The sequence below is a fragment of the Ornithorhynchus anatinus genome, chromosome X1, assembly GCF_004115215.2.
Source record: "Ornithorhynchus anatinus isolate Pmale09 chromosome X1, mOrnAna1.pri.v4, whole genome shotgun sequence".
Classification (NCBI taxonomy): Eukaryota; Metazoa; Chordata; class Mammalia; order Monotremata; family Ornithorhynchidae; genus Ornithorhynchus; species Ornithorhynchus anatinus.
The window spans coordinates 102,291,978-102,304,429 of NC_041749.1; the positions used below are offsets into that span (position 1 = coordinate 102,291,978).

General features: G+C 45.5%; 1 protein-coding gene across 1 annotated transcript in view; it reads left to right on the forward strand.

The window, feature by feature from the left end:
• The first annotated feature begins 1,545 nt into the window (after window positions 1-1,545).
• VGLL4 (vestigial like family member 4) overlaps window positions 1,546-12,452 on the forward strand; it is a 152,153-nt gene continuing 141,246 nt past the window's right edge. The window contains exons 1-2 of the mRNA XM_029050189.2: window positions 1,546-1,675; window positions 10,061-10,140. Coding sequence (XP_028906022.1) covers window positions 10,077-10,140 — 64 coding nt within the window. The 5' untranslated portion in view covers window positions 1,546-1,675; window positions 10,061-10,076. The remainder of the gene's footprint in view (window positions 1,676-10,060; window positions 10,141-12,452) is intronic.

Sequence of the window (12,452 nt, forward strand, 5' to 3'; positions counted from 1 at the left end):
GAAACCGAGATCAGCTGCCACGAGCAGTGAACTTTGTAAGAGTTTAAGTCAGACAGTTAAATTTAGATGTGCTTAAGTGTCTGAACTCAGATGAGCATAAGATCAATGTAGGCAAGGCTTTTGGCGAGGACAATTGTCTTTTCAAAATGTGTAATTATAATGAATCATTGCGGTATTCGTTAAGCGCTTACTACGTGCCATCAAGCAGTTTTAAGTGCTAGGGTAGTTACAAGATAATCAGGTCAGACACAGTCTCCGTCTCACAAGGGGCTCACAGTATACAGGTTAATATTAATTGTTACAACTCATAATATTTTATTAGTAATCCATATTTTCTTCACTTTTGCCAAATAAGTTCACAAATAGAGAAGCGGTGTAGCTTAGTGGAAAGAGCACAGGACTGGGAGTCAGAGGACGGGGGTTCTAATCCCGGCTCCACCACTTGTCTGCTGCGCGACCTTGGGCGAGTCACTTCACTTCTCCTTCTCTGTGCCTCAGTTCGCTCATCTGTAAAATGGGGATGAAGACCAGGAGCCTCACGTGGGACGACAGATTACCTTGCATCTACCCCAGCGCTTAGAACAGCACTGAACAAATGCCATCGTCATCATCATTATTATTAAATAGTGCTACTTAATTTGCTGTGCTTTTATGACCAAAACATATATCGAGATAATAATAAGGGTATTTGTTATTACGTGTCAGGCACTGTGCTGAGCGCTGGGGTGGATCCAAGCCGATCGGGTGGGACACAGTCCCTGTCCCACGTGGGGCTCACAGTCTTAACCTCCTTTTGACAGAAGAGGGAACCGAGGTCCAGAGACGTGCAGTGCCTTGCCCTAGGTCACGCAGCAGACGAGTGACGGAGGCGGGATTAGAACCCATGACCTGTGACTCCCCAACCCGCGCGCTATCCACCACATCACGCTGCTTCGATCGTTCGGGTCGCCGTTGAAGGTCTGGAAAGCGGCCGAATGTTCTCCTGAAGCTCTCCTAGGGGGAAAGGGTACTTCGTTTAGCGCTCTTTCTCCTGGCCCTTCGCCTTCACGGAGACCCGTAAGGGCGCTAGCCGGGGGCCACCGCGGCGCGCTCGGTGTAAAGTCTGGGTTTCCGTCTTCTGTACCTGTAGTTGGGGGCCGCACCCCGGAGCTCATCCCAGACCCGAGGTGGGCAGGCCCGAGCGGCTCTGCTGTTCCTCTTTCCCTCCTCCTCTTCCTTCCTCCCCTCCCCGCCCGCACCTTCTCGTCCAGCCTCGTCTCTACCTGTGCGGGGCGGGGCGGAAAAGGGAAGGAGGGAAAGCCGGGCAAGAGTGGGCGGGCGAGCGAGTTGCCTGCCAGCTCTGCTCTCGCCCTCATTCCTGGGATTCCTCGTCGTCGTCGTCGTTCTCCTCCTCCTGCTGCTGCTGCTGCACCCGCTTCGGCGGCAGCGGAGGCGGCGGCTCCTGTTCCTGCTCCCGCCCTCTCGACCCCGTCTCTCTTCCCCCCCCCCCCCCCCCCGGACGGATCGCCCGTTCGGCGGCTTGGCCGGGGCCGCCTCCCCCCGTGTGTCCCGCCGGAGCCCGGCCTCGCCGGCTGGGGTCGGAGGGAGGTTCTCACCCCTACCCCAGGCGGGGGGGAAGCCAGCCCCCGGGACGCGGCGTCGACGGCAGCGGCGGCAGCGGCGGCGGCACGGGCTCGTGAGTGTGGCGGGGAAGGCACGGGGCTGGGGGACGCGTGGCGGCGGCGGCGGCGGGGCGGGGGAGTCGGGACTCCGTCCCCGGCTGCTGGAGGGGGCGCACTGAGCAGCCCCCCTGGACGGAGCGGAGCGAGCCGAGGGAGGGGAGTCCGCCTCCACGGCTCGACGGTGCGGGGCCGAGGGCGGGATTCGGCCTCGCCTGTCACCCAGGCTAGTCCGGGTCGGGCAGGGGCGACACCCCAAGTCCTGCCCCCCTCTCACCCGGTCCAAGGCAGGGGTCGAACGAATGAGCCCTGACTCCGGCCGGAGACACCGACCGCGGCCGGCAGGGTTCGGGTTAGCCCCCCTCCTCCCCCGGCCCAAGCGGCCCGATGCTTCCAGTAGAAAGAAATTGAGGGGAAGCCGGAGAGGAATAATTCACCTCCGTTGCCTCCTCCCCTTTGCGGGTGCTCCCCCACCCCCCCGGGCAGCTCCGGATCGGGAGGGCGGATTTGGGGGTGCCCTGACCCCCAACCCGGGGACCAGAAGCCCTTGACATCGCCCAAGACCGTCTTGAGTGGGGACCCCGAGTAAAAACCGAGGGCGATGACCAGCAAGCCGGCGATTCGGAACGTTGTCACTTTCCCTTCGTGTCTGAAAAAACCTGCGAGACTGCTGAGTTTTCATTTGGAACTCTAGGCGGTCCGCCTGTCCAATATCGATCTTACAGCTGTCGTGCTCCGTTTCACCCTTTTTTTGAATCAGGAACCTTACCCTCCCACCAAAATGCCTTCAAACGAAGGTTTTTGGTTTGCTTTTTTTTCTTGAAGGTTTGAAAAACAAAGTGAATAGATGTAAACTTTCCAGTAGAGGATTTGGAAAAAGTTTATGTAGGTTTATGATTCTTGGCCTACCTAACATTAACCACTCGGACTTTAAAAAAAATACAAGAAAAATGTTTATGGACGACATTTACTCGGGCAGCAGGTCCAGAACTGCTCCACTCAGTTGCATTTCCATAGCCCTTTCCTGCTAGATCTGGCAAGGAAGTCGGTCCTGCTGCCTATCGCGATGATGTCATTCAGTACCGCGACTTCAGGATAAAGTCAGTTACTGATCGGGATTGTGAGAAGGGAGACGGTGCATATCGACACGTTTCAGGTCGTTTCTTAATGTACTTGTTGATCATGCAGTGATGTGGACGTTTCACACCCTCCCATGTGTAAAGCCGAGAACACGTTTGAAAACTTTCTCCAATGAGAAATTCCTTTTATCGATTGTGTCTAGTAGGGATGAAATCAACATTATTCCATTTTATATGCCCTACAGTGGTTGCCAAACCTGATCAAAGGAAGATGAAGCTACGGGCTTAATTTGGAGTGGTCACACTTTTAGTTGGTTTGCACAACTTTTGACGCTTCTTAAAGCACCCTTTATTACTTGGGGGGCAGGGGGATAAGGGAGGGAGTTTAGAAAGTCTTAAGGGAGAAAAAGCAGGTAAATGGAACAATTTGAACTCCTGTAAATAGCTTAGAATTCTGAGGCCTGTAAGACAGCTGTGGTCTGTGGTGAGCATGTTTGTTGAATGAAATGCATTTCATGTCCATGAAAAAGCCCAGTGGATGAGAATATTTTAACGATATGAAGTTGAGAGCTACTAAGCATCTGTGTTAAAAGTTTTCAATCTTTGAAACAGTTAAATGTGACCCATTTAGGATTCCTTTGGAGAGCCCTCCCCCCACCATTTGAGGTCATTAAACCCTGATATGGGAGCTCTGAGTTGAGTAGGAGGATCCTGATGATTCTGTAGCCAAATTAAATCTGTCCTCACCGAGAGAGCTAAAAATCTGGGGCTCCAGATCTTAGCTAGAGTTTCAAGTAGTCTTCCGAAGGGTAGCAAAGAATGTATGCCGTGGGCCTAGTAAACAGGATGATGGAGTCTAGGCGATATGGAAAGTAATGCAGAGTGCAAGGTATGGCATGTATTACGTGCAGGCCTCGTCGCCAGATCCCGTGGGGTGCTAATGATCAGAAGGACTGGCCAACAAAGTAGTGGGTGATAGATTCTGATCCTGCTCTTCCTCTTCATTGGTTAAAAGAGAAAATTAGGTTGTGAAGCAGTTCATTTGTGTAATAAAATTTGTAAAAATTGTGAATGCTGAATATAGGCTTATTGTAAGGGTCTGCACATCTGACACCAAGCACAGGCACGAAGTACTTGCTGGATGGGTTGCTGCCAGTGGTGCAGCAGAATTAATATTGTTCCTCATTGGGGTGTTAGATCTGAGTGGAAGGGGACATGGCTCCCCTCAGGGCATTTCTTTGCTTTGGCATAGTGGATAGAGCCTGGGCCTGGGAGTCAGAAGGTCATGGGTTCTAATTCTGACACCGCCACTTGTCTGCTGAGTGGCCTTGGGCAACTCACTTCACTTCTCTGAGCCTCAGTTACCTCATCTGGAAAATGGGGATTGAGACTGAGCCCAATGTGGGACAGGGACTGTGTCTAACCTGATTTCCTTGTATCCACCCCAGGGCTTAGTACAGTGCCAGGCGCATAGTGAGCGCTTAACAAACACTATTATCATTATTATTATTATTACTATTATTATTATTTTGAGAAATAAGTTCTTGGGGGGTGTTTCCTGTTTCCTCAAAAACCAGATAGTGTGAAGGCACTCTGGGAAACTGACATCCTGGTGAGACCAGGATATCAGTGGCAGATCAATGGGTCTGCAGCTCAAATCAAAACAGATGATGCAGCGTGGCTTTGTGGAAAGATCATGGACTTGGGAGTCAGAGGTTGTGACCCACCTCCGCCACTTGGCAGCTGTGTGACTTTGGGCAAGTCACTTAACCTCTCTGTGCCGCAGTTATCTCATCTGTAAAATGAGGATTAGGAGTGTGCGCCCCACCTGGGACAATCTGATAACCTTGTATGTCCCCCAGTGTTTAGAACAGTGCTTGGTACATAGTAAGGGCTTAACAAATACCATTATTATAATATGTCCTTTGACACTCATCTTGAGATCAGCAGCATGTGGATTTGATCTTGAGAATTGTCACCTCTAGCATCGGGGGACCCAGAATGCGACTACTATCCTGCTGTGGTTGTAGACACCAGGGTCCAGTCTGAGGTGGTTTTAAAATTGTGTCCTTGTAATTTGTGGAAGTAAAACTTTGTGTGCCCACCAAACAATCCTCCCTTCCACGCATCAGGAAAAATAATATGTACATTTCAAACAAATGTAACATCACCATGTTGTCAGTTGCCAACAACCATTAACTATTATGCACCGTAAATCAATACCTTGTTAATCAAGTCATAGAAAAATATACCTGTTGCAGTAAGTCAGCTGAGGTCAGGTTTGGATTTTTTTTAACTCTAACCTGAGAAAGAAATGTTGATCTACCAACCATTTTAGTCACTACAGTGTTGTTGGGGATAATTGGTGTCCTTAAATATTCAGGAATCTTTCCTGGGATGACTTCAAACTGATCTAGTTAGATCAAAAGAGAGAAATGAGCCTGTAGGAAAGTGCAGATGTTACATGGCTATAGGGTCATATAAAGTATGCCCTAGCATTTTATTGGATGATCATGGCATCACATGCCATGGGAATGGTCTCCTCTGTTGATGGATTTGACCCCAAGTAGACATTTTTCTTATGGGATTACATTGTGAAATCAAGATTGTAATAATACTTGTGCCAACAAACCATATGCCAAGCACTGTACTATGCACTGGCATAGTTACAAGATTATCAAGTCCCATTTGGGGGCTCACAGCCCAAGTACAAGGGAAAAGAGGTATTAAATCCCCATTTTGAGGTACAGAGAAGATAAGCGACTTGCCCAGGGTCACACAGCAGGCAAGTGGCAGAGCCGGGAATAGAATCTAGGTCCTCTGACCCGTGCTCTTTTCACTAGGTCACGCTGCTTCTCCAATGATGTAAAGACGTGAATACCAATGATTCTGGCATTAAGGACATCAATCATAGCAGTCAATCCCACTAGCCGGTAAACTCGTTGTTTGCAGGAAGAATGTTACCAAACTCTGTCATATTGTACTCTCCCAAGCACTTAGAGTGCACTGCACACAGTAAGTGCAATAACTATGACAGATACTAGGCCTACTGTAGTAGACATCATGCACGAAGTTGGGTGATGCTTGTATGCTGAAGAGCCATCTTTAATGCAGTGTTAGTCCTTGAAACTCAGCTGTGTTGGCTTAGGAAATTGATCCGTCTGTCTCTCTGACTGACTGGGGTTGAGTAGAAGTCCAGACATTCATAGAGGACTGAGCCGGTGCATTAGCATGGCGACTTCTTCATTATGCAAGGAGAACTGTGATTGCCTGAGAAACAATTCATCCCCCAGTAGATTTCCCAGGGAGCGAAACTAGCTTTTACCATGGGAGGTGTATGGGCTGAGAGAAGATCTGCCCATAATCACCCTTTTCCCAAAAGAATGCTGCCTGGGAAACAAAATTAAAATAAAATTATTAGAGAAAGATTTTGGGGAGGATAGGATTAGAAAGCATAAACTCTTTCCATTGACGGTGTCAAGTTGGGATTCCAACTTGGGAATGCCGAATCTACAACTTCCATTCCATTTTCTAAATTTCAGAATGGTTTAGTTCAGTCATTCCTACTAGAAATCCCCACCTCCACTAGGAGGCTTTCCCCGATTACTTTTTCTTCTCCCCAGGTCACTGTCGTCTCTTATCATTTCAGCACTTTGGCACTGCCTGCCTGTTGTGTTGCCTTTCCCTATGTATCATTTTCACGTGTTATTCCTTCTGAGAACTTCTTCCTGCTGTTTGTAAATTATTTTATGTCTGTCTCCTCAGCTGGATTGTAAAATCCTTGATGTCTCCTAGTACACTCTCCCAAGCACTTAGTGCAGTTCCCTGTAAGTAGTAGGTGTCAGATCTCCCTGATTAACTTTCCAGCACGCTTATTTACATTCCATTATTACATCTTCCAAGCTGGAGCGGTGGCTTAGTGGCAAGATCCTGGGCTTGGGAGTCAGAGGTCACGGGTTCTAATACCGCCTCTGCCGCTTGTCAGCTGTGTGACTTGGGGCAAGTCACTTAACTTCCCTGGGCCTCAGTTACCTCATCTGTAAAATGGGGATGAAGACTGTGAGCCCCACGTGGGACAATCTGATGACCTTGTGTCTACCCCAGCGCTTAGAACAGTGCTTGGCACATAGCGCGTAACAAATGCCATCATCATTATTATTGTCTTCCTCTTACTGACATTCTTGTTGATTTTCCTATACTCAGTATAGGAGTTTATTCTCTTTTCACAATTTTCTTATTATATGTTTTTTTGTTTGCTTTATCCTCCTCCCCCATTCTTTCATTCCGGCAGTTCCCATCTTATTGTTCCTCCATCTTTTATTGCCTGGACTCCCAAGATTTGCTGATATCCAAGACAAATACTGTTGAATGCTGATTCTACTCTGGTGGTATTCTCCCTTTCTTACCCCTGTCAATTTTTCCCCGATTCCTACTGCTTTCCAAACTAATCCTCTAGTTCCTATGTCAGTGACTTTGGATTTAATTCTGCTTTGTCGAATCCAGATTCATTCATTCAATCATTTATTGAGCATCTACTGTGTGAGAGCACTGTACTAAGTGCTTGGGAAAGAGCAGCACAATAAACAGTGACATTCCCTGCCCGCAAGGAGTTCAAAAGTCTATTTCATTTAGCACGTGTTTTATGTGTGTTAAAAAGTATAATAATATGGTGGTGTTTAAGTGCTTACTCTGTGCCAGGCACAATTGAGATAGGGGTTTATATTACACATTACTTACTACTGATTCTGTAGTTTAGAATGCACTCAGCAAATGGAGAACGGGTGGGTGCCCATAGACTACTTACAGGCAGCCGATGTCTCTCTGAGTTCAGTGAATTCTTTCATTTGGTTGAGTGCATGTGACGGCACCTTGTACCTGCCCCATCATTTAGCACATAATAAGCGCTTAATAAAGATTATTGTTCTTAGTGTTCTAGGTATCTGTTTGACAGGGGTCTTGCTGGGATTCCTGCTATGGATTAAGAAAGAGCATGTCCCTCCTGTACAGAGATTGAAAGGCACTTGTGCAAGTTCTGGAAGCAGCTGACCAACCCGCCATCAAAAGTTACAGGTTGCAAAATCTTACTGTAGAAGTGACAGTGAGGCCTAATTCTAGAAAATCTATGGTCTCTTCCAGAATTATATTGACAGAAACATGATTTTGGCTCAAAAAGCAGCATGGCCTATTGGATCGAGCATGGGCCTGGGAGTCAGAAGGACCTGGGTTCTAATTCTGGCTCTGCCACTTGTCTGCTATGTGACCCTAAGCAAGTCACTTGACTTATCTGTGCCTCAGTTACCTCATCTGTAAAATGGGGATTAAGCCTGTGAACCCTGTGTGGGACAGGGACTGTGCCCAATCCAATTACCTTGTATCTACCCCACTGCTTAGTACAGTGCCTGGCACATAGTAAGAGCTTAACAAACACCACAATTATTACTACAATTATTATTATTAATAATAATAAATGATTAAAGAGTTACTGATATGGATGGCAGATCTCAAAGTTCTTCCTTGTTCTCCTGCATGGAGTAAGGGGATCCAGTTTTAGTGTGGTGCATTAATGTAGTAAAGAGGCCACAATTTTTGTGGCATCACAGGATTTATTAATCCATTTTATTGAACCTTGTTATGCAGGAGGAGGTTCTTTACATAAGGTAATGTTCAATACTCGCTTTTTTTATTGCTTTTATCTACTGGTTTATTTGCTTAGAACTGTTGCAGGGAGCTAATGTCTGCCCAACAAGGTAGTGACAGGTTGCAGCTGCTTTGTAGAAGAACTCTCAACTGATAAAGTGTCTCTACCGAATAAACTGGCCTCTTTTCAGATTAAGGAGACAGCTTATTTACATCTGAACTTTGATTTCTTGGGCTTGATGAGGATTCTCAAAATTTGAATGCATTTCATTAAGAAATAGACAGGAATAACTGCTCTGTTTAAGAAACTGGTAGTGCTCCTGCGGCTGCTTCTCTGTGTTGGATGTTTTTAACATTTAGAGCTTTGAAGTATTAGGCTCATTTTTTCAGAGCTGTGGGTTTTTCAGAGTGGAAAAACTCAAAGTCAAAGTCATGAAAATAAAATTCCTACTCGATTCTAGAATTGTATCTTTAGTTGGGAAATCCAAGGCATTTTTGATGGAACCTGTCTTGTGTGTTAGGAGTTTGGTAACTACTAGTGTGGTGTGTTGTTGTTGTTTTCCCTATCAGATGTTTTGTATGTAATCAAGCAGTCGTATTTATTGAATGCCTATTGTGTGCAGGGCACTGTAGTAAGATCTTGGGAGAGTACAATAAAATCACTACACAGGATCTTTGTCCTCAAGGACCTTACAACTTAGTGGGGGAACAGACACTAAAATAAATTCTAGATAGAAGAAAATAATAGTGTTTAGCAGTATGTAGCTTGTGAGCCCTTAGGATTTCAGTGGAATGAAGGAAAGCACCTGGAAGGACAAGAAATGAGAGGATCACAGATCACTCTGACCTTGAGAGACGTCCTAGGTGCACTTATTGCAGAGGGTCACTTTGGCCTTGACAACACAAAGTTGGGCTGACAATGTCTGTAATGGGTAGCACTTAGGAAGGTAGTTCAACAAGAGAGGGGATAGATTCCCTGTAATTTTTCAGTTGAATATATTGGATTTGAACAAGATACTGTGGCTGGGGGAGGGGGCGGGATTGATATCAATAAATCTTTCTCAGTGTCTTTTTGTCTTAACATTTTTTTTCATTATACAATCAAAAACAGAGCTCTGCTCTTCTCTGGAGCACAACCGTCAGAATTGCTTTAACTGAGGCCAGAGAACAGAATGATTTGATGCTAGGCAGGCACCTCAAAATATTCCAATTTTTTTTAAATCTCCCTAATCAGGAGGGGAAAGGATAGTATTGTTACGCTCCTGAAAACTCCGCAGAATTTCTTACAGGGTGTGTGCACAAGCATGCTATGCATGCCCATAAACATTTACAAGCACACAACACATGGGCATGAATATTCACAGTATCCCTCCTCCTGGTAATGAAATGTAGCCACTTCTTGGCATTTGTGAAGCTTAGCTGAGTAAAAAGAATGGAATGCAACTCTCCTCCTCACCAAGTTTAACCTTGGACCAAATGCTTTTGCATTTATCCACATGAAGGGAAAGGCAATTTATAGAAGTGTCTTTGCTTCTTTATCAGATCCAAATCTCCATAGTTTTGTCATTTGGGTAGACCTTGTTTTTTTGAGAGGCACTGTTGTTTAGAGTGGTAGCCGTTATTAATGGAGCGGTCTCTTTCAAGTCACAATTCCTCTGGTTGAAATCCTGGTTTTGCTTCTTTCAGGATCTCGTCTCCAGGAATGGAGACTCCACTGGATGTTTTGTCAAGAGCAGCATCCCTTGTTCACGCTGACGATGAAAAACGTAAGTAACCAATGGAACTCCAGGGTCTCACCTATTCCATCTTTCCTTGAACTCCATACCTCGTGCAGCTGGTTCGCGTTGGTGTTGTGGTTTAGTATACGGCTGCTGTTCGTTTGGACATTTTTCCTTCGGGGTCTCCAGGCTGGGCTTCTGGCTTTGATTTCAAAAGGCAAAAAGTTCAGCCGGTACTTTCCAACATTTCCTTTCATTGACAGAAATCGTCTTATGGGCATATGTGCTTACCCACTGACTAGTCATACTTCATCTCTTTGCTACCCTTGGGTGTGAAATGAATATCGAACCTCTCACTAATTGAAGAGAGGCGTATGGAGGTCGCCTTCGTCGGTCAGGGCACTCTCCCAGAGAGAACACACAGTGAGGTGTAATGTTAAGCAAGGGGTTACAGAAGTGGTGTTTGCGAATCAGGGAAACCCTGAGCCACGGGGAAAAGCTTCTGTGCTTGTATGAGTCACCAGGAATTCAGTAGGCACAAGCTTTACCAAGTTACGAGTTTATGCTTCCGTGTGGTGCAGTTAGTTCCCTGCTGTCATTACTGTATTTTTGACTCGAAATTGCTTCTGTTCCAGTAGAATGACATTTGGCAGAATTATGTGCGTTGTATTTAGAAGCAAGATTAATAAGTGAAAGATTAATGTTGATATTTGTGAGTTATAAAACTCCTGAAGATAAACGGTTTTCCATTAGGCCCTATATTGATTGGAACAGGACTTATTTGGGTTACTGTGCATTATGAGGCATTTGTGGTTCAGTAATTTCTTATCAAAGTAAACCTTAACATTTTCAAAGGTGCAGCTCTGCCTAAATCATAAATATTTACTTATTTCCTATGAAACAGCCATTCACTCTGTTTATACAATAACTTTTCAATTTAGGCCAGTAGAAACAACTAAACTGATCTGAAAATGAAAAATCAGTGATAATGTGTGAACATAGGCCTGCAGGAAAATCATGCCATTTAATTTTTATTGGAACCACTTTTGTTCAGTTGTGTTTTTAAGATTTTTGGTTAAGGGATCACGAGTCAGAGCTTAGTGATGGTATGATAAAGGGGCCTTCTAATTTCAATGATGAATAAATGTGTTTGCTTTGTTCTGCAGTCAGCATTGTTCGGGAGCTTTTCAGACTTGGATTCCCACCACTGGGTGTCCATGCTCCTTGGCTTGGTCTGCATGTCATATAGTGGATGGATTTTTGTAGGCCTCCATTTTGTCATGATCATGAAGAGCATCTTGGCACACCTCCGTCATGATTTCAGTCCCTTTGATTTACCTCTCTGCTCTGAATAGTTTCCTGATAAATGCTGATTGACTTTGAAGAACTCTGGCTTAATGTGTTATTCTAGGCCTCGACCTGCCACCGAGATTATTTAAAGCCTGGTAGGGCATTGTGTGTGCCCGGCAGAATATGGGCTGGAGATTGCATATTGGCTTTCATTCATCAGTATTTCCTGAGCACTTTGTGTAGAGCATTGTACTAGCCGCCTATTAGGCTTCAATAAAAGCACAGGTATAACCCAGGTTATAAACCCAGATTATAACCTCCTCCCCATACACCCTGTATAATTTGAAGGTTTACCTCAATACAACCACCCCAAAGATACAGCCCAGATCATTTGGTACCTAACTTGCTGCATACAGCTGACCGGTTGTGCATTCTGGCCCAGTGCTCAAGGTAAATCAATCCCTCCTCACCCCCTTAGGGCTGAGATTATGCTATCTACAGTGAATAGATTTCATTCATTCATTCATTCAGTCGTATTTATTGAGCGCTTACTGTGTGCAGATTTGGAAGGAACTCTAACCGCAGTTTGGGTCAGACTTGCAAGGCATTGAAAAGACTCCTGAGCAGATAGCCAAAGAAGTTATTGAACGGGGGAAGCAGCTGAATTTAAAAACAAACTAGGCAGGTGTTGAGTTAATTGCATCTCATTCCACATAACTACTGTACACTGAGAACCTCATCAGTCAATCAATTAATAATATCAATTGAGCACTCCTTGGGTTCAGAATATTGTATTGAGCTTCCCCTCTGTACGTTCTTCGTGGGCAGGGATCGTGTTGAACAACTCTATCGTACTATATATTCCCAAGCATGTAGTAAAGTGCTCTGCCCCCAATAAGTTCTCAGTAAATGTCATTGGTTGACACAATAGAGTTAAGTAGGCATCATGCCTATCCTCACTAAGCTCACAGTCTGGTGAGGGAGACAGACATTAAAATAAATTACAGGTGGGAGAGGCAATCGGCTATAAGCATATATATACGCCAGTGCTGTGTACAGGGTTAAGTGCC